At 41.2% G+C, this 26,600-nt stretch overlaps 2 protein-coding genes across 4 annotated transcripts in view; both read left to right on the plus strand.

Annotated features, from left to right (window-relative positions):
• The window catches only part of FRRS1L (ferric chelate reductase 1 like), a 29,656-nt gene extending 9,982 nt beyond the window's left edge, over positions 1-19,674 (plus strand). Inside the window, exons 2-5 of one of the 2 annotated variants that reach the window (XM_037027514.2) lie at positions 7,012-7,096; positions 8,849-8,987; positions 11,574-11,820; positions 15,963-19,674. In XM_037027514.2, coding sequence (XP_036883409.2) covers positions 7,012-7,096; positions 8,849-8,987; positions 11,574-11,820; positions 15,963-15,967 — 476 coding nt within the window. In that variant the 3' untranslated portion in view covers positions 15,968-19,674. Of the gene's footprint in view, positions 1-7,011; positions 7,097-8,848; positions 8,988-11,573; positions 11,821-14,486 lie in introns of both variants that reach the window. The other variant, XM_037027513.2, reaches the window with a different exon arrangement.
• A 5,337-nt stretch (positions 19,675-25,011) lies between these two features.
• Positions 25,012-26,600, plus strand: part of TMEM245 (transmembrane protein 245) — a 93,118-nt gene continuing 91,529 nt past the window's right edge. Inside the window, exon 1 of one of the 2 annotated variants that reach the window (XM_073226490.1) lies at positions 25,012-25,662. In XM_073226490.1, the coding sequence (XP_073082591.1) occupies positions 25,066-25,662 (597 nt within the window). In that variant the 5' untranslated portion in view covers positions 25,012-25,065. The remainder of the gene's footprint in view (positions 25,663-26,600) is intronic. The other variant, XM_073226495.1, reaches the window with a different exon arrangement.

Below are 26,600 nucleotides of genomic sequence, written 5' to 3' on the forward strand. Positions count from 1 at the left end.
TTGTTACTTTCTTTGTTTTGAAGTCTATTTTGTCTGATACTAGTAGTGCAACACCTGCTTTTTTCTCCCCATTGTTTGCATGAAATATCTTTTTCCATCCCTTGACTTTTAGTCTGTGCATGTCTTTGGGTTTGAGGTGAGTCTCTTGTAAGCAGCATATGGATGGGTCTTGTTTTTTTATGCATTCAGTGACTCTATGTCTTTTGATTGGTGCATTCAGTCCATTTACATTTAGGGTGATTATTGATAGATATGTACTTATTGCCATTTCAGGCTTTACATTCGTGGTTACCAAAGGTTCCAGATTACTTTCCTTACTATCTAAGAGTCTAACTTAACTCACTTAGTATGCTGTTACAAACACAGTCTAAAGGTTCTTTTCTATTTCTCCTCCTTTTTCTTCCTCCTTCATTCTTTATATATTAGGTATCAAATTCTGTACTTTTTGTCTATCCCTTGATTGACTTTGGGGATAGTCAATTTAATTTTGCATTTGCCTCACAATCAGCTGCTCCAGCCTCCCTACCGTCATTTTACTACCTCTGGTGACAGCTATCCAACCCTAGGAACACTTCTATCTATAGCAGTCCCTCCAAAATAGTCTGCAGAGATGGTTTGTGGGAGGTAAACTCTCTCAGCTTTTGCTTATCTGGAAATTGTTTAATCCCTCCTTCAAATTTAAATGATAATCTTGCTGGATAAAATAATCTTGGTTCCAGGCCCTTCTGCTTCATGGCATTTAATACATCATGCCACTCCCTTCTGGCCTGTAAGGTTTCTGCTGAGAAGTCTGATGTTAGTCTGATGGGCTTTCCTTTGTATGTGACCTTATTTCTGCCTCTGACTGCTTTTAACAGTCTGTCCTTATCCTTGATCTTTCCCATTTTAATTACTATGTGTCTTGCTGTTGTCTTCCCTGGGTCCCTTGTGTTGGGGGATCTGTGGATCTCCATGGCCTGACAGACTATGTCCTTCCCCAGATTGGGGAAGTTTTCAGCAACTACCTCTTCAAAGACACTTTCTATCCCCTTCTCTCTCTCTTCTTATTCTGGTACCCCTATAATGCGAATATTGTTCTGCTTGGATTGGTCACACAGTTCTCTCAATATTCTTTCATTTTTAGAGATCCTTTTTTCTCTCTGGCCCTCGGCTTCTTTGTATTCCTCTTCTCTGGTTTCTATTTCATTTATTGTCTCCTCCACCATATCCAACCTGCTTTTAATACCCTCCATTGTGTTCTTTAACAATTGGATCTCTGACCTGAATTCATTCCTGAGTTCTTGGATGTCTTTCCGTACCTCCATTAGGATGTTGATGATTTTTATTTTGAACTCCCTTTCAGGAAGAGTCATGAGATCCATATCATTTAAATCTTTCTTGGGAGTTGTATTAACAATTTTACTCTGGACAAGGTTCCTTTGGCGTTTCATGTTTGTATATGGCGCCCTCTAGTGTCCAGATCCTCTATTCTGGAGCTGCTGAGCCCCTGAAGCTATGTCGGGGGTTGCAGGGGAGTGGTACTGGTGCCTGGGGTTAGGAAAGAGCTGTTTCCCGCCTCCTGGCTGCTGTGCCTGTCTCCACTGCCTGAGCCAGTGGGCCAGTCACACAGGTATAAGTTTTTGTCCCAGAGCAGCCAGATATGGATCCCTGCTTTCCACACGCAGCCAGAATCCCAGTCTCCCCAGGAACTCTGCCTGGTTTAACTTTCCAACCCAGTAGTCATGCCAGTCTCATGAAAGCACCATGAAATGTAGGTTTGTGCTCCCAGAGCGGATCTCCAGAGCTAGGTGTTCAGCAGTCCCAAGCCTTCCACTCCCTCCCTGCTCCATTTCTCTTCCTCCCACCAGTGAGCTGGGGTGGGGGAGGGGCTCGGGTCCTGCGGAGCCACAGCTCTGGTACATTACCCCGTTCGCTGAGGTCTGCTCTTTTCTCCAGGTGTGTGCAGTCTAGCTCCGTCCTCTTTCCTGTTGCTCTCTCAGGATTAGTTGTGCCAATTAAATTTTCTAATTGTATCCAGTTTTAGGAGGAAGCCTCTGTCTCTCCTCTCACACCGCCATCTTTCCCAGGGTCTTCATTCTTTTTTGTAGCTGAATTATATTCTGTTTATGGATATGCCATACTTTGTTTATCCATTTGTCAATTGATTGACTTTTGGGTTACTTTTGGCTATTATGAATAATGCTGCCATGGACATCTGTTTATGAGTTTTTGTGTGAACATTTATTTTTATCTCTCTTGATATGAGTATTTAGATAGAAAACCAAAAAGAACCAACAAACAGATATAATCAAGAGAATGCAGTAAGGTTGCCATACACAAGTTTGGCATACATAAAGCAAAAGCTCTCTTCTTCTCTAGCAACAAAAAACTACAGTATGTAAAAGGAGACAAGATATTGTTTAAAATAGCCACAAAAATCTGTAGTGTCCAGATTTTATGTAACAAAGAATGCACTGGTCCTGTATGGAGAAAAATTATAACCATTAAGAGATATAAAAGATACAAATAAATGAGAGCTATACCATGATCTTGGGAGGAATAACTTGGTATCATAAAGATGTCAATTCATCTGTACATTTACAGACAAGAGTCCAGCAGTACTTTGGGAGAGAACTACACAAATTAGAATCTATACTTCACATGGAAAAATCAAGTTCCATGAATTGCTAAGATAGATACTAAGATATGTTGCAAAGCCTGGTAATTAAAATAGTATGGTCTTAGCTCAGGAACAGTCAGATAAACCAAAACAAAACAGAAGATCTAGAAATAGACCTTTGTTTACATGAGACTTAGTAAATTATTGAGGTGGGTCATAAATACTAGAGAAAAGATTAATTACTTTTAGTGTTCAGAAAAATTGATTCGGTGTAGGGAGAAAAAAATAAATCAGGTCCTTAGGGTGGAGGTTAATTCAGACAAGACTCTAAAAAGCACAAACCAAAAGAAGAAAAATTATTTCCTTGACTACATAAAATTTAAAGATTTTGGTCCAAGGAAGACCATCACAGGAAAAAGTAAGATAGGTGGCATACTGGCTAAAAAAAATTGCAGCTTCTGAAATCAACAGTGAATTTCTATCTGAAATACGCACAGACTCCCATGAAAAAGACTGAAAACTAAGTAATAAAACAGCAAAGAACATGGCTATACACATGGAAAGGGAAACCCAAGTGGCTAATATAGATACAAAAAAATGTTTAACCCCACCAGTATTTAGGGAAAATAATGAGAATGTGAGATGAATACCAAGTGCATGGAAGGCCCATGTACTACATGGGAGTGTGTGTACACTGGTGGTGTCACTCTGAATACTAATCGCATTCAACTCTGTGGAGTCAGAAATGTGACCCAGCCATTGCTCTCTTCTTGCATATGTCTGTAAGAAACATACGTAAGAATGTTCATCTCATCATCATTTGAGAGAATAAACACTGGAGACAATTTAAGTGTCTAAACTGGGAGGATATTTCCGACAATGTGGTTATGTGCACGTCATGGAATACTGATCAGTCAGGAGTAATAAATAATAGGTTTACATTTACATAGATGGGTAGATTTCTGAAGGAAAATAATAGGAGAGCCACAGCACTGTGTCATTTACGTAGACTAAAAACATACACAAATCACATATTTTTCAAGTGTACACCTATAAAAATATATAAACATATGGACAGTGGATGGTAAGTCGGGGTGGGTCCTTGCTGGTCTGCTCTGCTCAGGTGCTTCCAGACCTTGTACCTGGCTATGGAATGGCCAGTGCAGTGCAGCTGTGGACCCTGTGGTAAGGTGGTACTGTTGGCATAGGGAAAAATTATGCCTGGAACCTGAACTGTAGATCCAGGTTCTGCTGCAGGGACCTTTGGTGAGTTTCTTACAAGGTAGTCATGCAGGAGTTTCAGGATGGTGTTGTCAGGAATATGAAAGGCTTTTTGCAAGAAGGCAGGACATTACCCTGGACAGGCACAATTCTGTGACCTTGGAGGAACTAGCAGAGATGAGAAGCTTACCCCCAACTCATGTTGTTTGGTATCCATTGTTACTAATGTGGCCTTTCAGTTTATCACAGTAAGATATTGTGTCGGAATGCTCATTTTTGTTAAAATGTCCATCCTTTTCAGAAATGTATATACAAAATACACTAGACAAACTAAGATGGGGAGGAAAATGGGGTTAGGGATGGATTTGGAGAAAATTTAAGATGGGCTTATATAGACTGATAGGAGTGTCCCAGAAATCAAGAAATATGAATTTAATTTTGTACACTTAAAATTAATTCTGTGTACTTAAAAGTTAAAATTCTACAATCAAAAAAATTTTCGAATAAAATTGTACAATGCATGTAAAAGAGATCCTACTGGACAGGCTATTCTCTAGCCTCTGAGATGGTAACTGCTAATAGCTACAGAATTTACAAATAGGTTGTTATAAATATTCAAGGATTAATCCATTTAATCTGTATCCATCAAGATCCAGTCAGAGAGACAGAAACCATTTTTTAAGTTTTTTTTTTTAACAGGATGACCTGCCCAGGGAGCTGTTTAAGTAGGTGCTGGGGAACTGGAGAAGTAAACAGGGAGCAGAGAAAGTAACTGCAGGAAGCAGGTACCACCCCTGAAACTGGGGGAGCAAAGTGAAGGACTTGAGATTGTGAGAACCTAGAAGCGCAGGCAAGAGACCCCCAGAGCTGCAACCCATCCTCTGAGAATGGGGCTTTCTGCCCATTTGCTGCTGGTTCCTTTGAGTTCATGATGGGGCTGGGGCAGAAAAAAGCTGGAAACTCAAACCAACTGCCACTGCAAGGATGAAGCTGAGTTGCTGAGCACTTGCTTGTTGGACAGCAAACAGGAAGGGATGGTCCTCGTTCCCTCCTGCCTCCCAGCCTCCATCTAATGTTAACATTTAGCAGAGCCAAGCCAGCTGGCAACAGAAATGTCATTTGTAGAGTACTCAGCCTATCATAAAGCTGGCTTAGAAGACTGGGTTGAACAGAGAGACAAGAGCTTACATACTGGCATATGTTCCAAGTTTATTTTATATGCCAAATAGGTCTTTTGAGTTCAGAGAAAAATTGTGAAAATATTGCTCTGCTGATTCTAATGCCAACCCCAACTATTATACTGAAACTCATTTCTGGCACTAATGACCCAGAGTTCAAACAAACCCCGCAAGTTAAAGGGTATTACGGTCCGCACAAGATTGCTTTCACTTCAGACCCACTGGCTACAAATCCAGGGGCTGCTCAGAAACCCCCTCAGGTTCTGTAACTCATTACAGTGTCTCACAGAATTCAGAAAAGCACTACACTTAAAATTACAGTTGAATTATAAAGGATACGGCTCGGGAAAGCCAATGAAGATGCCCATAGGCTAAGGTGTGTGGGACTCCTGAATGCGGTTTCCGTGCCCTCTCCTCAAGGAATCAGGACATGCCACTCTCCTGGCATATCCGTGTGATCACCAACCAGGAAGCTGCCCTGAGCTTCAGTGTCCAGAGTTCTGCTGGGGTTCCAGTACAGAGGTATGACTGATTTAATCATTGGCTACGTAATTGAACTCAGTCTCCAGCTCCTCAGCCCCTTCCTAGAGGTTGAGCTAGCTGAAAGCTCCAAACCTCTAATCACGTGGTGGGTCTAGTTTCTAGTGACCAGGCTCATCCTGAGTCATCTCATCTCCTAGCATAAATTCAGGTGTGATCCCAAAGGGCTCATGAATAACCAAGTCCCTATTGGGAAATTCCAAGGATTTAGAGTCTCTCTCCCAGGAACCTGGGACAAAAAACAGTCAAATTTTTTATTATACAGCATCTTACACTATGAGAAAAATGTGTTAGTAAATGGATGCCCAAATACATTTGACAACCCTTTGTCACTCCAAGTTTTAGAAACATGCAGGATAATAGGAAATTAGCGATAGAAAAGTCCTGAGAAGGAAGCTATTTGCCAACAGTAATAAACTGGAGCTTTGTATAAATGAGCTTTGTTCCAAAGCTTGCTCTTATTTGGAGATGATCTTACCCAATTAGTTCTCAGTTCAGTTCACAAGGTTTAATAGTAATAATCCAAAAGTATTAATAATTGGTGTTGATTTAGCTGCAAATCTGCTGTATGCAGTGTATTCTAGATGCTGGAGAGTAGTAAGGATGATGGAAGAAAATGGGAACCTGAGACAGGAGCAACATTAGAAGATATTGTCTTTTTCAATCACACTATAGAATCCTAAAAACATAAGTTGTCATTGTATTCCTGGATAAACATTCTGAGAAAAAAATGGCCTCAGCATTGTAGTGAGAAATAAGAGGAAGAACATACATGAAGGTGCTTAACATAGTAGCAATGAACAGTTTCTCTATAAATATTGAGAGTGCCAAGCACAGAATACAAGGTGAATCGCACACGGTTCTTATGTGCATGGAGTTAACAGCATGGAAGCTGTGTGGTAAGCCTTCAATGTGTGGTTTAATGTATTAAGGAATCCTATGGGAACTGATACACAAGTTAAGAGATGATTTGTTTTAAGGATTTAGTGAGATAAGAAAATGTTCTATCCAGTTTTAGTGAAAATGGAAGTTCAGAGAAATAGAAAATTCCTTTTATCATTTATAGATATAAATGAAAAACCTCTACTATCAAATACGTAAAAGTTTCATTGTTAATTTTTTTCCTCTTAGAGCATGTAGATTGTACTAAAACTGATTTTCACACTCCCAGGGGACAGTGGTGAGCCAGTTGTTATATGAAATTATGCCATCTCTCAGGGCCTCAGGTTCCTTGCCTTATAAAATGGGGGAAAAGCCACATACTGTCATTTAACAGGTAAAGCTGGGTTCAAAGATGTGTGCCCTACAAGTTCCCTGCATGAGCAGGGTGATTAGGTTCAAAGCCCTTTTCTGAGTCCCTAAACATTCCTAGGTGGGTGTGATAGAAAACAGTCAACATGTTAAAATGAAAAATCTCTCTTTGGAAAAATTGTTAGTAGATTTTTCTAACCCTTATTTATTCTCACTGCCCAGGTTACCCTTTCCCTACTGCTCCTCCTGTGGATCCATTTGCCAAAATCAAAGTGGATGATTGTGGAAAAACTAAAGGATGCTTTAGGTGGGTAGATCTGTGAGTTGGATGACTTTTTAGGGCTAAGATACTGATTTATTTCTCAAGGTATAATTTAAATTGCATGACTGACTGTATCCCTTCATAATTTCAGCAGGGGTGTGGCCTGTTTCTGATGGCCACCATAGTTTTCCATCTTAAAGGCCTTAAGCTCCAGCATGCAACTAGAATATTCTTCTCTGGTTTTTCATTTATGACTATGTGCCATTGGCCCAGGTGTCTCCTCCTAACCTGTTGGCTATATGAAGAAGAATCACATGACACAGAATATGCCTGTGCTTATTCAGCTGGGGCTGTAGGCAAGACAGGAAATGGTAGATGTGTCTAAGACTCAATTCCTTTTCAAATGAAGAGTCACGACTTTGTATGATACTAACACGTCATTAAGCACTGATTATTGTGGCAAGCTTGTTATCTCAGCTGTAATGAGTCCCTACACGGTTATTAGTAGGATTCTATGAAGTCATGATGAGCTGGAGCTAGAAAACAGTAATAGGGACAGCGGGCCTCCTGTCTAGGCAGCTCTGCTCTGTTGGAAAGCCTCCTTCTCTTTGAGTCTGTTATTTCCTGAAACAAATTGTCCTTGAGTAATGATTTTGGTGGCCACAGCACTTTTGGTGAAAGTGCTGAATTTTTTTTTGATTCAGTGCTCAAGGTCTAAGGAAAGAAAACAGTATAGGGGTTTGGGGTTTCCTTTGGATTGCAAGGGTATTTCTAAGGAATTTAAAATATTCCAGTAATACTGTTATAGAGGAAGATGGCCAGCAATGTATTAATTCTCGTGATTCAGAGATATCTTTAAGAAGGGAAGGAATCTTAGTGCCCTGCTGGCTTCATGGTGATTTGTTTTCTGGTCCATTTACTCCTCCTTTAGCTTTCTTTATCCCTTTCAGCTTTTTCTCCCCTGTTCCGTGATGTCTTAAGCTTACGTCTTTTTCTGACTGCTCAGGGTATCTGCCAGCATTATAACACGTTCCTCGCCTCCCTCCTTAAAAATCCGTACTTTGAAGCCTGTGTCCTGTTCCTTCACATACCTCCCACCTGAGCTTAGATTGTCTCACCCATTGCTACAATTTTCTGAAATATACAATTTTCTTTAATATACTATTACATTCTGAAAATAGTATAAAACCATGTTCCTCAGACTAGGGCTTGCCAATTCTTAAAGGATTCACAAGCCTTCTGTAAGAACACTTAAATTTGTGTTTTCATTTCAGTGATGCTCCTTAAAAAGATTAATGTATGCATGATCTGTTTATCTGGATAACCACTTTATACTGCTCTAGTGTCTGAATCTGTAATTGTATTAGCACCAAATAGCCTGTTAGAGCAAAGGCACATTTTTTAAATAAATGATGCATTCATGCTCAGTGAATACCAGATGAGCTTCCTCTAAAAGGGATTCAGAAGTAATTCAGCATTAACTAATATTTGAGCAACTATATGTAAGTATAATGTGGAGAACACTGGCTGAGAATGGAGGCCCAATTCAAGCTCTGTTGCAGCTCCTGACTGTGCAAGCCCATTGCCATCTCTGGACCTCAGTTTATATGTAGATAAAGAGGAATAGATCATTTCCAAGATCTCTCCTGAGTGGAACTATGGTTTTGAGATCCCAGGTAGCAAAGATCTAACTTGTGTAATTTTGCTTAGCATCCTGCCTGATACATAGGTGGTCTCTTAATGTATTTTGAATACATAGATGAAGAAGCAGTAATACCGTTTTGATATATCCCGTAGATATGGCAAACCGGGCTGTAATGCAGAGACCTGTGACTACTTCCTTAGCTATCGGATGATAGGGGCTGATGTGGAGTTTGAGCTGAGTGCAGACACAGATGGTTGGGTAGCAGTTGGATTCTCTTCAGACAAGAAAATGGTAAGACACAAATCACAATAGAAGCTGATTTTTCTCTTTAGACTTTAAAGAATGGGCATAGGTTATGTTTCTCTTAGCTACTGTGCCACTTTAAATGAATTTCTGGCATTTGATCATCTTTTCAAAGAAAAGCAAGTAAATTGATCAGTGTTAGTATAATGATTTTGTTAGTTATGGCTCTCTGATTGCAAGGCAAAATAAATTCAAGCTAGCTTAGACTGAGAAGGAAGGGTTGGTTTTGAGAATATAAGATGTCTCGTGGTACCTGTTTTCATTAATTATTTCCACAGTAATGCTGCAAGAAGGGCCACCAAGACGACAGGGCTAATAGCAGTAAGCATTTATTTCTGGCTAACGTGTGTGTGGACTGGGTGGGGCTCAGCAGGGCTTGGCTCCAGTCCATGGATCAGATTTAGGTTTTCTCTAGTCATTCTGGAACCACCAGCTCCCAAGGTCCATGTCCTTTTCATGGCAGAGGCCGAAGGGCAAGAGCCATCCAAGCTTATTTCAAACCTGTGCTCACATCACATCTGCTAACATTTCATTGCCCAAAGTCCCACACAGCCAAGCGCAAAAGGAATGGGCAGGAAGTACACTCTCCCTACCATGAGGCCCTGCAAAGATGTGAGTATATTATACTTCTACAGGGGAGAATTGGGTCTAATGATTCCATCTTCCACTGTATGTGAGGCAAAAACACATCTGGACCCCAGAAAAGACTGTGATCAGTAACAGGCAGAGCATCAGGAACCCAGGCAACCGTCTATCTCTGCTGCTCTGTGTTGCCTCTGTGGCATTCTTCCCTCTTTCTTCTATAGCCCCATCATTCGCCACTTCACTGTGCCAGGGCGCTTCCCAAACAGCCAGACTTTCTGGCCATGTACCTTTGCACATGCTGCTGCTCTGTCTAGAATACCCTTCTTCTCTTTACAGGGCCTGTTTTGAGGCTCTTGCAAGGAGAGGGCAGCTCAGACAAGGGTTACAGCAGTGGGAATGGTGAGAATGCTTAGATTTGGGGTATGTTTTGAAGGTAGCACTGACAGGCTGCCCTGGTGGATTGGACATGGGTTGTAGGTGGGTGGAAAGAAGAGACTGGGGTATTAAGTTAAGCAATCCGAGCTCCAGTGGCTTTGTTCTTGAAGAGTTCAATGGAAGAATGAGGTTCTACCAATTCCCAGTCCAGGGCAGTAAAACAGTGGGTCCAACTGGTAAGACTGCATGAATATGAATCTACATCACTTACTCCTACTTTAGGGTCAGTGGGAAAAACAGCAGGTGTGTGCCAGCCCAGAAGCTGGCTTACAACACAGTTGACCATTTCCTGCCTTGGTTGCATTTGCACTTAAGCTGCTCCTGTTAAGATTAGGGGACTCTGAGGAGGGAGGTTGAGTGAGGAGCATTCAAATTTTATGCTTGACATCTTATTATCTAAAGACCTTTAAAATACAGATCTCTCCTATTATCCCAAGAAGAAACACAGATTTAAAAATTTTCAAAACCTGATGCATAGGAAAAGAACTTGGAACCCCTTTTTAATAGCCTTTAATTTTTTGAAATGGTGAATTACTTTTTTTTTTTTAATTAGACTTTACTTTTTGGAGCAGTTTTAGGTTCACAGAAAATGTAATAGAGGGTACAGAAAATTTCCCTATATACCCCCTGCCCACATATGCATAGTCTTGCCCATTATCAGCATTCCCCCCAGAGTGGTACATTTGTTATAACTGATGAACACCTTTAACTTTTCTACCTTGTTTTGAAAAAATTTTAGACCTACAGACAAACTGCAAAGACAGTACAGTATATATGCTTTACCTAGAATCACCAAATGATAACTTTTACAAAATTTTAGTAAAATGTGCATAATACTAACTCTACTGTTTTAACCATCTTAAAATGTACAATTTAGTGGTATTAATTACATCTACAATGTGCAGTCATCACTATTTAGTTTGAGAACTTTTTTTATGGATGAGAACATTTTGCCATGCTTTATTTTTATTTTATAAAACACATGCTTTATACTACTTTTACCACTTAATATTTTATTATTCTTTTGGAAACTTTGGGGATTAAATCAGTTTGTTTACTAAATTCAGGAAGTTTAACCTTGATACAACAGTATTATCAACTATATTGCCTATTTTCAAATGTTGCCAGTTGTCCTATACTGTGTTTTATAGAGATTTTTGTTTTTTGACTCAGGATTCTATCCAGGAACACTATTAGTTATTATGTATCTTTAGTCTTCCTTATTTTGAAATAGTTTCTTAGCCCTTTTTTTTTTGTCTTTCATGACATTGGCCCTATTGAAGATGACAGCCAATTTTCAAGCAGAAATACTAGGTAGCTTGTGGTGTATTCTTCTCCAAACATCATGTCAGGAGGCACTTCATGTCAGATAGTGTGATGCTAACTTTGGTTCCTTGGTTAAAGCCCTTTAATGGCATTTGAAATATTTTTGGGGGGATGGGATTTCAAACAACAGAGGTAATGAAGTATATTTATCTGAGTGAAATTTCTTTCTAGCAGAGAAGTTTGCACCAGACACCCTTTGGCCTTTTTCTTTATCATCTCTCATGTTAGGGTGGTGACGATGTCATGGCCTGCGTCCATGATGACAACGGCAGGGTCCGCATACAGCACTTCTATAACGTAGGCCAGTGGGCAAAGGAGATCCAGAGAAATCCTGCCAGAGATGAAGAAGGAATTTTTGAGAACAATCGGGTCACCTGCAGATTTAAACGCCCTGTGAATGTTCCCAGAGATGAAACAATTGTTGATCTGCATTTGAGTTGGTATTATCTGTTTGCCTGGGGTCCAGCCATTCAGGGTAAGCTTACATTTTGGCATCTGGATTAAACACCAGGCACCACTATGCACGTGTTCATTATTTCTTGAGCCAGAGAGTGATACAAACTTTGGATAATATAAAAGAAAAGGGAGATGTGATCCTGCCTTCAGAAGGTTATAATGGACTTACTATATATTTGGACTTCACATGGGCAAATTATACACATGCAGAGCAAAAACAGTTCGAGATAGTCTGTGATGAGCTGTGTGCTTCATATGGGCTGTAATTAATACAATGTTATCATTTACTCCTTACTGCATCCTTGAGAGATAGAGGTATCATCATCTTCATTTCAGAGAGATTAAGGAATTTGCGCAAGGCCATACAGCTAACTAATGGGAGAACTAAAATTCGATCTTGGGTCTGTCTGACTCCAAAGTCAGTGAGTAGGCTTAGTTCTTGTGCTCTAAATACAAAAAAACTGAACAGGAAAGGGATTCTGGGGACTTTTCTAGGGATGGACAGCAAGCATTTCTTAAGTGCTCACTTTATGGCTGTCTTGGCCATCACACAGCCCCCAAATTTTCCTATCATTGAGCCCATTGCACCCCAATTTTTAACGTTTAAAGGAATTGCTGGCTTTCTCATTAAAATGCAGTTTCAGTAGGTCTGGGCTGGCGCCTGAAATTCTGTATTTCTAATAAGCTTCCTGGTGATGCTGGTCCGTTGATGGGTGGCAAGGCTCTTGACCATTTTCCCAACAAAGACCTTTTAGAGGCTGTTAAAATCAAGTTACAGTGTATATTCAGCATTCCTCCTGGTTGGTCAGCCTGGTGGCCTGAGAATGGAAGTGAACTGTTTGCAGTCCTTGTCTGAGAACTCATTCTGGCTCCTGGTAATTGCATCTTTCTTTCCTGTGTGCTCATCAGCACTCTGTTGCCTAATCTGATTTTTTTTTCTTCAAATTGTTTGCACTGATTGGCCCAGAGATTTCATACCTTTTGTTGCCTGTTTATAATTGAGAAAACATTTGGACACCTCCAGATTTGTGATCCCTTTCCCATTTGCTTATTTCCCAGCTTACCACCAATGGATCTGTAATATCTTCCAGTACTTTCAGTATTCTGGGAAATAAATTCTATCTCAGCCTGGAGAAATGAACTCATTTAAAATGATGGGATTTGGAGTCTAAAATTTTGGATTTGAGAATTGGTTCTGCCTGTTGGTAGCTGTATCTAGCCTTTTTCTAAATTTTGAACTCTAACTTCTTTGTATATAAAAAAGGGATGATGATAATACCAACTTCAGAGGATTATTGTAAGGAATAAATGAAAGCAAGTATTTGCAATTGCTTTACAGATTGGGAAGTGCTGTACTTCAGAAGGCCATCTTCTTATATATACGGCATAATCGTCTAGCATCCAAGCCCTCCCCAAGTCTGATTCTGCTTTGCCCCTGTAAGCCTCTCAGGACTTCTGTTCTCACCATCTCTGAACAAGACAGAAACATTCCTACCCCATATATATGGGATTGTGCTGTTCCTGTTTTTTGGACACCCTTCTAATGTCTCTCCATTGATCAAATCCTGTTCCTCTAAAGGTCTCTCAAAGGGGATAAACTTTGAGTCAAGATATGAAGGGGATATGGGATTAGATTTTCTAAGGATGTCATGAACTGGAGGTGTATGGTTAAGCCTAGTCCATGAAGGTGACCAGTGAGTGAGGTTAGGTAGGAGAGGTGAGTGAGATTGGTTGAGAAAAATCTCCACGCCAGCCTGAGGAATGATTCGTGCTAACAGGAGCCGGTACAGACACTGTAGCAGGGAGTTAACAGGTCATATTCAGCAGGGCTTCCCTGGTAAATATAATACCTTAAAAATACTCTGAGCCATATTTCCAAGGAGACCTTTTCACTGAACTCATGTACCTTAGTTTTCCTACCCCATTTCAGATGGAGTGTTCAGGAGGTTAGGCACTCCTAATCAACTTCAGCTTATTAAGCATTCCTTAGGCACAGCCTTTCTCTCTTTCCATGTTAGCCAGGTTAAAAAAAAGTGTCCAGATACCAAACACATGTTTGGTATCTTACTCCTCCAGCCCCTCTATTTTCTGCACTATTCCAGCTGACTCTGCCAGACAGACAACAGACACACACAGCACACACCATACACTCTCGTCTGGCCTGCGCACGCTACCACTTAAGTGCCACAGACAATTTGAGAGGCTTCCATCTATGAGCCAGTCTAGTGTGGTCAGGAGTTGTTGATGATCCACATACAAAAGATATATTTGAGGGAAAAAAAATCAGTAGCTCTTGCTGTTTGAAATCAAAATACAATTTTCCATTTTGTAGTCATAAGGTAAAACTCATCAGAGACCTTGAAAGTAGGCATTCATACAATACTTTGAAGCAGTCTTAATTAAAATTGCAGTGCCATGGAGAAAAAAACAGTGTTGTTCTGGTAGGGGGTGTGCAGATTCATGAGAACATCTTTTTGGGTAAATTTAGCTAATTTTTACATTTGTCATATATACAATTACAGAGACTGCTAATGGTAACTCTTATGCCAGATTCCAGATCTTCATAATCACTGCTTAGGTATTCAACACTAAAGACTTTTGTTTAGTTTCTCTGTTGTTTGCATATATCCTTTTTAAAATGTGCTTTTCTCTATTGCCCCCTTCGTTTTTCTTTCTTCCTTAAAGGCTCTATCACCCGACACGACATAGACTCACCACCGACTTCAGAGCGTGTTGTTAGTATTTACAAATATGAAGACATTTTTATGCCATCTGCTGCCTATCAGACCTTCTCCTCTCCGTTTTGTTTGCTCCTCATTGTTGCCCTGACCTTCTACTTATTGATGGGAACCCCTTAACCACAGCTGCAAAGCCAACAAATTAAATGGATTAGAAAGTCTTTACTATAAATGTATTTTTAAATAATATGCAGTATAATTTTAGCTTCTATTATTTAAAAAAGACTCACATGATTTCAGCTTTTTGGGAGAAAGGACAAGCTTCTTTTCTAATCAAAGAGGATTGTTTAGTGATGACTCCTTACTTTTGGAAAGTACTTAAAACTTTTCTAAGCACTTTCAAATGTTCTCTCATTTGAACATTCACATCATTGAGTTGGGATGAGGAAAATTATTACTGCCATCTGAATGGGATTTGAGACCCAGGAAAGCTGCTGTTCCGTGACCCAAATGCCATGTAGCCTTCACTACTTGTTAGATAATACAGAGCAAGTCAGGGAAAGAGCTAGGCATAGAGGTCATGTTTCTAAGCAACCTTTACTCTTTCAACCACAGCTCAAGAGACTGACTTGGACTATTACGAAAGAGAACTTCCCTGGGTGGCCCTAGTTCAGAGGCAGCCATTCAGGCAGAAGAACTTTCAAATTCCCATAAATGCTTTTGGATATTTATACAGCTGATGGGGAGATTACAATAATAGGAAAATGGTTCATATTTATTTGAACTTTCTTCTCAGTTAGTGAGTAGCTCTAAGAAAACATTTTTATTACTGTTTGTAAAGGTTAGAAACATAACTGTGAGTGTTCCTGAATATGTAAAATTATATTAATGCTAAAAAATATGAGCATTTTTAGCAGTTAGACTATAGACTCTTCTACCACTATGTTTTGATAAATTAAGGTATTCATTTGCTGTTACAGCTATTTCTATTGTCAGAGTCCACATATACAAAGTATGAATAAATATTATAATAGGCAAATCATCTTAATAAAAATCTAAGGCATTTTGATAATAAATTAACATTTTTGAAGATTGTTTTGAGTGGAAACTTTAAAGACAAGATTGTTTATTTTAATTAGAGAATGGGAAATGACCTGCAAAGGGAATTCGCCTAGAATATCCATTCACAATGTTCAGAGTTATAAATTGGCCTGTCAGTAAGCATAATTTATAATAATGCCTTGACTCAGTGCATTTCCTTTTTTCAAAAGAACCCAGATGTTTCTTTGTTCCAAATGTCTGTGCCAACAGCCCATTTAGAGGAAAGGAGTCTGAGTGTAGTTAAACTGCTGAACTCCATTGCACAGTTCTGGAGTCCTCTGGCTTGCCCCTGTTGCTTTAAAGTTGGATCCAGTTTTGTGGTTTTTGTGATTAAACAACTCTGATGACTGATTTCTCATACCATCCTCAAAATTCATGGCAGGGTGAAAGTCTGCCTGTGGGAAGAGCCTTCAAAGTCTTCTGGAGCTGCACAAAAACAAGGAAAACATCTAGATTCTGTGACATTGTGCAGTTTACCAAGCACATCCAAGGAATGTAGGAGAAATAAGACGGTGAGAGGTGAAATGACATCAAGTGAGCCATGGAACTAGGTGAATTCAAACTCAAGTCACCTGGTGCAAGTGTGTGGCCCCCACCTGACTACCCTCCCCTCATAACTAAGCCCACTGGTAACAACTGAGTATGGCCTCTGCCTCACCTTCTGTGCTATAGTGATTGTTTAGTAGTGAGGATGCTGAGTGTGCAGGCACCCATGTTGTAAATAAGAAGGCAAATATTTTTTATATTTCACTCTCTATGTGTATGTTGTTTCCTCTAAAAAGCGGTTAAAGCTAAAGAGACACTGGCTAGCCTCTGTAGCTGGCCCTGAAGGAAAGAATTAACAGCTTTTCCTTCTGCTTACATTTCAAGTCAAGCTAATTACTTAGTGAACTATTCTACTTTGTTGACCAGTTTTGCATATCTGAGCTTAGAATTTACCATGACTTCCCATTACCTTTAGGGAGAAATGCATACCATTTTGAGTACCGCCAGTATCATTTTTGCCACTGCTCCTCACTTGCTATGTCCCAGCAAAACAACTGCCTGCAGTTCTTCAGACCTGCTCTCTCATCTCTCATGTTCCCTGTGCCCAAACATTTTCCACTTCCTGTTCTTGCTGAACATACTTATCTTTCAGGTCACAATTTAGATAATTCTTCTGACCCTCTGGACTAGGTAGGTTTGGGTCCCCGCCCAGTGCTCCCATAGCACCCTGCGCTTCCCTGCCCTATTACTCGTCACACTTTACTGTGCTGCCGCCTCCTCTCTGCTAACGCCCTAAAGCAGGGACCATTTCTTGTTACTCATCATAGTACCAGATACCTACAAGGTACTCAGTAAACATTTGTTGAATGAATGAATAAATGAAACTATACTTCTATGGTGAGTTTGTGTGGTTCAGAAGGCTAGTATTTCAAATTGCCAGACTGGCCAATATTTTTATATTCTTCTATTGGTGATCAGACTATAAATCGTGCCTGTAGCAAATACTGAAATTTGTCCTTTGAAACACAAACAGGTCATTTGTCACATCTGTTTTGCCCTGCAGTGAACCTTAATTGACAGTAACTTTTTTTTTTCACAATAATCATTGGTTGGAAAGAATTCAGAGAACAGGGATGCAGAATGGCATTTGGCCATCACCTCAGAGAATCATCAGTTTATAGACATGCTGAAGTTAAAACTCTGTAGACTTCAATTTCATTAACTCTTACCTAATATTAGAATAAACTTCTATCTTTTTTTGTTTTCTAGCATAGTACCTGGCACAGGGGAGATGCCTAACCAATGCTTTTGTAAAATGCCTGAAGAGAATAATAATGCTAGGTAAATATACTTAGGTGCTGTTCTAAGCACTTTACATGGATTAACTCATGAAAGCCTCACAACCACCATTGGAAGTAGATTCTATCGACCCAATTTTACAGTGAAGAAGACTGAGGCTAGTCGTTTGGCATAAATTACCAGTGCTGGCAAGGACTTTAGAGACCATTTAAATCGAATGCACTTCCTTTATAAGGGAAGCTGAGGCCTAGGGAAGTGATAAGATTTTCTACATATTCATGCCTTGTGCACACTCATCAAAGCATTTATTAAATGGAACCCACTGTCCACACGCAAATTAGGAAGGTGTTTTTATACCTCTTTACTAATTTACAAGGAATGAGAGGACTTCTTATACTTATATTTGGGGGAAAAGATACATTTTATTTTCATCTTTCTTCTCTTCTTGAAAACATTTAGGTTCTTCATTTTTACCAAGCATTTAGCGCTTTGAATATAATAATATGCAGATTGGACAAGACTGGAAGAATGTATTTTTGTCTTGGTTAATTTTTAGAAGTGACTTGCCCAAAACCCAGGTCTTCTGCTTGGAGCCCAGTGCCCTTCTAATTGCTCCACCAGAGTCTCAGAGATGAATTTACAAATACAATTTCAGACAAAATGCAGGAGCCATATTTAATGATCCTAAATTGGCTTTTGTCATTCAGGAAATCAGAAAGTTTGGACAACTGAGGGATGGATTTCCATTCCAGATGGCTTTTATTACTATTTCTGTAACTAAGTTTACTGTCTATATTCAGGAGTTTGGGCTTAGGAGATACTACTACTGAGTTGGTCATTCTCAGCTCTAGTGTGGGGGTCAGCAAACTTTTTCTGTAAGGAGCCCGATGGTAGCTATTTTAGGCTTCGCAGTCTCTGTTCCAGCTCTTCAACTCTGTGGCAGTACAGGCAGAGCTGGTTAAGCAACAGTTGTATTTTCTAAGCTGTGGATTGGTGAAGGACTTCTACTGTTGAATTGCTCTTCATGGTGGAGACTACAATGTTTCAGAGTCATTTATTTCCCTGTAGACATTTTTTAAAGTGTTAGCAAAATCTGTTACATCCATGGGAGTATTTTACACACGTGACTATAGGTTTGAGAACCCTGCAATAGGCCAAATGCTATAATGCATATAGTTTGTTGTATATAATTATATCTTTTTGTTTTCCAAACAGAACTGGTTATGTTTAGTGAACAGTTTATTTTCAGTGTGCTTGTATATATGTTTGTATATACATGACAAGGTCTGTGTGTGTTTATACATAAATGCCTATATACACATCCCATGACTATGTGAAAGTCTGTGTCAGGATTATTTCTATTTCTGATCTCTTGAATACTTTAAAACCCAAGAGATAAAACATTGTGCATATTACAGGCAAAACTATCCTTGAGTTTATAGTAATTTAGTATGTAGAAAGGATTCCGGGATCTTTTCCTAAGTTTTGCCACCTCCACTCAAATTTACATGAATCATTGAGAATGTATAACATATCATCTGTTGAGCCTGACTTTTCTATACTGTTACTTCAGGAGCTAAGACTAGTATTAACTGAGTAAATGACATGTTGATATAACCTATACATGTTTTGTATTTAGATTCTTTATTCAGTTATTATTTAGTTTCAAATTAGACTTCATTTTTATATTTATAAATGACTTGAGTATAAGAACCTTTTCATAAAAATAGTGGCTATGCGAATGTGATTTTAAATATATCTGGAGACTGAAAATTGAAGTGAGTCATCAAGCTCTTTGGGATTTTTCACTTAAAATATCCTGATGCTTGACTGTTTTCAGCTTTCCCCCTGGGTATTTGCTAATTGGTGAAGGAGCTGTTCAGTCCCATTCTCCCGGCGAGGAGGCAGTTCCCTAGGGTGTGGGGCACTGTCTGCTGTAGATGTGGCATTCACGCAGCTCACTAAAGCAGTTACAGTTTCATCACACACAACGTCTTGGCCACCTGGAAGAATGAATGCAGCTTCTCCACATGCCTTATTCCCACAGATGTGCTGATATGCTGGAACAATCTGGCTCCAGGAGTATTAACATACTTTTTTGAGACTGTCTACAAAATACTATTTTGTAAAAACTATGCCTTTAAATAGACATTGATGGGTTATATTTGTTTTATAGTAATTGTGTACCTAATGTTCAGTTGTGATTGATTTTGAGATTTATGTGTATTTATAAGCTTGTCTTACATGAATTTTTACTCCAAGATGTGTGATACCTTACTAATAAAGACATGGGTTTCTATTTATGTGAAGTAATTGTAGCAGTATTCCTAGATGCTACCTAAATGATTGTTCTATCCATTTGCCATCACAAATACTTTTATCTTTAAAGGATTATGTTATAGTTAGAATATGTTACCTAGATTAAAACTTTAAAATATAAATTCTCAACACGGTTTGACAAATCTTCCTGTTGATGTAATTAAAGTTAGTTTATAATTCCTTATTGCTTTGCTCTGGTACATTTTTGGTTTCCCATTGGTATTGCATCCTTTCAATAGTAAACTCTCCCTGAATTTATAGATCTTGGAGAAGATGACATCCTATTATATCCGACAAAGAGGTAAATTATGTTGCAGTAGCCAGGTAAAAATCCTTGTAGTAAAATAATTTGCAGAATAAATCTGTATTTATAGCGTCAGCTTAATACCTTTATCAAATAGGTGATGAATGCCTGTAATCCCATTTAAAGTGTAATAGTTGGTTAATAGTGCTTAACTAGCTCTAGGCATTTCAGTTATGAGCATTACTGGTAACCAAATCATACATTAAGAATAGAGTTTAGTTGTAGAGCCTTATGAATCATCAGTGGGGCATGGAAATTTCAGAATGTAGTAGCTGAACTGCTGGTATTACTGGGGTTAGGTTGAGAAGCTCAAGGAATGTCATGTTAAGAATTAGGCATTACCACCTGCTGTAGTATAGGCTTTAATCCTCATGCCCCCCCCCCAAAAGACCCGAAATATTTTGATATTTTTTGGTAATCCAAGTGTTTCCTGTGGGTTTTTTTTTTTTCAGTATTCTCAGTGTGTAGCCCAGCTGTTAGATCCAACCCTGGCTTGTATTTGGCTTAGAAATTTCTTAGGGCTCAGTCCCAAGTGCAAGGGGCAGGGGAACTATAAGAAGAGACGGTGAAGTGGAGTATATATGAAGTCACCTACATCCAGGAGGTCAAGAAGCTCTAAGCAGTTGTTCATTCATTCATTCATTCATTCATTCAATAAATACTATTGAGGAATCATATGCCAATTCCTGTGCTAGACACTACACATGGAGGAATTCAGAAAGAACAGCTCTTGACTTCTGTTCCTGAAAGGCTCACACCTGAGTTGGAGAGGTGGGCACATGGACACCATGAATGTCCTTTTTGGTGACTGCAGTGGTAAGGAAATGCTCAGGTGTGGTGCAAACCTAGAGTAGGGACCCCTCACCTGAGCTGGGGCAAGCAGGAAAGCAGGCAGTAGTACTAAAGCTGAATCTTAAGAAAGGGGTAGGAGTAAGGCCAGCAAAGGGTGTGGAGAAGCATCTCCAAGAAAGAACGACCCCAGCAGATATCAGCAGGATGTGTTAGGGACCCAGTGCCATTTGAGAAAGTTTGGATTAGTTTCCTACTGCTTCTGTAACCAATGGCCATAAATTTAGTGGTTTAAAACAACAGAAGTATATTCTCTTGCAGCTCTGGAGGCCAGAAACCTGAACTGAATCTTATGAAGCTAAAATCAAGGTGTTGCCCAGGCTGGTTTCTTCTGGCAACTCCAGGGGAGCAGATCCTTCCTTGCCTTTTCCAGCTTCTGGTAGCTGTGGGCCTTCCTTGGCTTGTGGCCTCATTACCCCAACCTCTCTGCCTACTTGCTCAGATCACTTCTCTTCTTCTGGAGTCTGTAACTCCTTCTCTCCTCTGATAAAAATACTTGTGATAACATTTAGGCGCTACCTGTATAATTCACAAAAATCTCCCCATCTCAAAATCCTTAGTATAATCACATCTACCAAGTGCCTTTTACCATGAGAGTTAGCACACTTGGCAGGTTGTAGGGATTGGGACTAGGGTATGCTTGAGGGCTGTTGTTCTTTCCACCACAAAGCTGGAGGATAAAGGATGAGGCAGGGAGTGAGAAGAGGTGAGCCAGCGTCATTATGGCCACATCACAGAGGGCTTTGGAAGTCGTAGTAAAGAGATTGGATACCTTCCCGTGGGGTAAGGAGGCTTTGAAGGGTGAGACTGTATTTCAGATCCCATTGGCTGCAATGTAAGAACTAATTGGAGTAGAGCAAGAGCGCCACCCTAGAGGCTGCAGTGGCATCAGTGGAGTGCCAAGAGTGTACAAATACATTAGCACTCAGGATTCAAAACCAGAAGGACTTGATTCTCAAAAATAGTTAACTTACAAATAAAGAGGGATTAGTCTGGCCAATTTGAAATACATCCACTATCTTCTGGTTTTCATTCCAGCTCTGATTTCCAGCAGAAGGCTGCTTGTTTATATACATGGGGTAGCTCAGCCTTAGTATGAGTATATTGCTGGGGGTAGAGCCATGCCGGGGGCAGGCTAAGAATTCCAAATACTGATCCCTAACTCTCAAACTTCAGCTGTTCCAGATAAAATGGAAATGACTCCTATGAAGATGAGGAGCCACCAGCGAAGGATGGTGCTTAACACCAGCCACTTTCTGGACAGGCACTCGGGCTTTCAGCACTTAATTGTTAACCACAAAATCCATGTTGCAGACGCCCATCCTCCCTTCCAACTTCCTTCCTGCTCTAGAAGAGGAAGGGGACATACTTGTTTGCAGACTTGAAAAAAAAGTTGTTTGTTTCTCAATTTTGTTTTTTCCCAAAATGACTGAAAAAGAGTTCAGTGGTTGATTAGCAATATCTGCCATGGACTCAGGAAAGAAAGGTGGTAACTTACATTTGCCATGTGAATGCATGTCTGTTTGATTACATTTTCACATGGTCTATCCTGCTCTGTAAATACCACTCTGTACATGAAGTGCGCACTATCATAAGCACAAAGCAGGTGCTCAGTACAACTCAGTAAATGTTTGTGGAGAATTTGGAGGACTCTAAGAAGACACAATGTCCTGGAGAATATTTTCCTGCCTATGATTGTTTTTGTCTCTGGGTATTATCTTGATATCTGGGGAGTCTGTGGACATCAAGTGCACTTGGTAGCTGCCTCTTTGGCTTCTCTAGGACGATATGCAGTCACCCTGAGAGTCACTATCAGATTCTCACCATGTCCCAGGCACTGCGCTGCTGCTTTAGACATTCTCGTCTCATCCTCATAGCCACTAATGATGTAAGTATTCTCATTTTATAAACCAGAAAGCTGTTCTGTTGCAAAGAAATGTAAACCCCGACTAAAATTGGCTTAAATTATTCAGAAATTCATTGGTTCATGCAACAGCAAGGCCAAAGGCAGTGTGGTCCCAGAGTCAACTTGATCCACTCCTCTGAGTCCATTTCATCTCCACTGCATCCCAGATGTCCATGGAAGCTGGTTTTCCTTGAGACCATTGGCGGGAGTTGCCTTGTGGAGTCAACAAAGAAAACCCAAGTAGCCTCACATTTTGGAGATGCCTAAAAGCACATGCCCTGTGAGCTAGAGATTGGTGTGGACTATGTGTGTCCCTCACAAATTTAATTTATGGATCCCACATCCCAATATTTTGATTTTTCTCTGATCTCAATCATATGAACTCCTAGCAGAAACATCCACAGCATTTCATACTATTTCTTGCAGGAATTACTATTTCTAACAGGTTTTTTTGAAAAGATACCACTCATTCATTCACTCGCTTAGCAAATGCTTACTGAACTTCTACTCTGTACTGAGAATGTCCTGTGCTGTGTCACATGCTGGGGACACAGAGTGAAGCAAACCCAGATAAACCACTGACTTTGACCACAGTGTGGTAAGTGAGATTAGAGAAGGGTGAGCAGAATCCTGTGGGAACCCAGACTTATAGTTCGTTTCTAGTGCTTCAGCCCTCACTTGTACTAGAGGTCCATTTTTGACTATAAATTCTGTCAGACTTGTCAGTTCTATTGCTTTGGCCATTTAGAACAGTTTTGAAACGTTCAGCAATTTTGCTTTTCTTTGACACTTGGAAGCAGAGCACCATGACAGGGCATTTTTAATTTGCTGAGCTGGGGCCCCAACACAGCTTAGGCAACATTACTCCTGCCCATCATGTTCAATGCATACATATGTCAGTCTCTGTTTGTAAATATTTTTGTTATGTAACATGACAGCTTTCATTTTGCAACTAGATGAAGAGAGCTGAGTCTTTGGTTAGAAGACAGAGGTGGTTGGTGATTGACTATGTCTTTGGGTGTATGTGAGGCACCCACTTTGGGATTCCCTAGAAATTATTGAGGACTTTTTGGGAGGGAGGCTGAGGCCTTGTTATATAAGTGGAAGCTTGGGTCAGTATAAAATGGGCACAGAAATCAAATGTGGCCTTAATTTATAATCATAACCTCAGCAGCCCTACAAGGACAAAGCAAACTGTAGCAAAATATTTGCAGAGTCAAAGTCCATAGACCACTTGAAAAACAAGGACTATTACCTGAAACCTCAGAAGCACATGAAAAGCAATTACTTTTTATTTTACTTTTTTAAAAACTGAGTCCTCTTGTCTCCTAATCTTAGTAAGCAAACGTTTCTTCATCTGAAACTGTGGATTATGATACCTGTTCTGTCTACTTTGGAAAAGAAACAAAAATTATGTTGAAATTAATACAAAAACTTACTGAAAACAGAAAAGGGATAACGTGCAGGGATTTCTCCCTTCCTTTCTCTCTTTCCCTTGCATTGCCCCTCCCTCCTACCTCCTTCTGTCCTTTGTTCAAAAAAGATCTGAGCCTCTGATTTAGGGTTTTTGTCATTGCTTGCACAATGACACCTACATCAACCATTGTCAACAGGAGCTACACATTACAGTCCTCTGAGAAGCTGTAAAGGCTCCTTTGTTAGATCAAATAGCATGGTAGGTAAGACAATAGACTTAGGAGCTAGACTGCTTTGAATCCTGCCTCTGTCACTTACTAGCTGTGCGACCTTGGCAAAGTACCTAATTTCTCTGGGCCTTAGTTTTCCTCCTGGTAAAGGGATAATAACACCACATTATTTGTAGGGTAGTTCTAAAAGAGTTAAGTTAATGAGGATGGGGCACTTAGAATAGGGCCTGCCGTGTGCTAATTGCTATTTAAAATCCTGCCAAATACACCAGAGCACTCTGTTTATTAAATAAATCAGTAACACCAGGATGTGGAGAGTCGGCCTTCCGTAAGTACTCCCCCACTGGGCTTCAGTGTGTGAGTGTAGTGTCTCTTCTGGGATTCCACCTCCCGAAACGTCGACATTAACCAAGGGATGAAAAGAGCTTTTTTTCCTTCTGGAAGATGTTGGGCCGAAACCTGTTACCTGGGTCCTCCAGGGACCAATGAGCGAAAGGAGGCCGGAGCGAAGGACCTCTCCTCTTACTTTCCGGGAGTTGTAGTTCCGCAAAGGCCCTGTAGGTGCTAGGAGACCGGCTGGGAACTACAGCGCCCACAATGCCGCGCGCCGCCCTCCCACCCTCCCCGGCTTCCCAGGGTCGCCTCCGGCGGCGGCGGCAGCGGCCGTTGAAGCGCCATGGCCGACGGCGGCGGCGGTGGCCGTGCTGGTGCGCGTAGTCCACGGAGCTCCCCTGGCCGGGCGCCGCCGGTCCCGCGCGCGACTGGGCCGGGCGACGGCGGTGTTGGCGGCTGCGGGGAGACACCGCGGGCGGCGGCGCTGGCGCTGCGCTTTGACAAGCCCATCAAGCAGGCCTTCTACAATACCGGGGCCGTGCTGTTCGTGTGCCTGTGCTGCGGCGCCGCCGTGCTCGTCTACTTCATCCTGGAGGCCTTCCTGCGGCCCCTGCTGTGGGCCGTGCTGTGCGGCACCTTCCTGCACCCCTTCAAGAACTCGCTGACGCGCCTGGGCCGCCACTGGCTGCAGCGCCTGCACCGCGCGCACACGCCCATCGTGCTGGCCGCGCTGCTGCTTCCGCTGTGCTTCGCGGACTACGGCGTGGAGGCCCTTGGCGAGCAGGCGCTGCGCCGCCGACGCCTGCTGCTGTTGCTCGGCGCCGGCGGTCCGCTTCTCTATGGCCTCTACAGCCTCGGCAGCTACCTGGGCGTGCAGGTGCTGCTGGCGCACGCCGGCGCGCACATCTGCCGCGGGCTGGACTACTTCAGCAGCCTGTGGGTGAGTGAGGGGCCGCGCCTGGGTTCCCTTGTGGTCCCGCCGGACTTGCAGTACCTTTCACCACTCCCCTAGCTCTCTGGGCTGCGGTCCTGCAGCTCCGCCTACCTGTGCAAGGGTCACCAAAAGGTCTACACCTGCGTGAGTGTCATTTACCTCCTTCCATCCCATGCACCGTAAGAACTTGGCACACTTCCTTCCAAAGAGATGGCCGGTGTGGTTTGAAATCGCCCCCTTATCCCCCGTCCCCAGCCTAGTTGGGGGGACATATCCTCTGGTTGGGAATTGTTTGGCTTTGCACGTAGGGGCTCTAGACCATCAGCAGATGGAGTTGAATTTACATCTGATCAGAGAGAACGGTTGCCCTAGTCGTGTTCATTTCTGTTTACACGGGACTTCTCTGGCTGTCAGAACTGGAAGGGACCTTAGAGATCCTAGTGCAGCCTGTCATCTGCAGATAGAAGAGGTGACTTACCAGGCCAGGGCTAGATAGAAACCAGTTAGGAATGGTTGAATTAAGTTTCTCAGGTTCTAAAAACTTTCACAGGCTGGTGCTGCCTCTCAGTTCAGGTGGTCTGAATAAACGTTGTGCTAGGCAGTGGATGCTCAGTGGCCTGGGCCTCTTCCTGGCCACGTTCTACTTCTTGGGGATTACTTCTGTTGTGCAGGGACTGCAGTACCACACTACATCAACTCCTGCATCGATTACTTAAGTAGACTGGGTGAGGGAGAAGTAGATTTATGATTTTTGGATCACCCTGAGCTTATTCTTAGAAAATCGGGGAGCTTTAGAATTGGAAGGGATTTCAAAGATAATGTAGTCACACATTTCCTAATTTAGACCAGATTGTAGAGCAGTTAATTATCCAAATATTTAACTGGGGACTGTTAAAAACAAGTGGGTATTTAATGCATAAGAATGCTAGTTTGCCAGTAAACAG

This window comes from Manis javanica, chromosome 2 (assembly GCF_040802235.1).
Source record: "Manis javanica isolate MJ-LG chromosome 2, MJ_LKY, whole genome shotgun sequence".
Classification (NCBI taxonomy): Eukaryota; Metazoa; Chordata; class Mammalia; order Pholidota; family Manidae; genus Manis; species Manis javanica.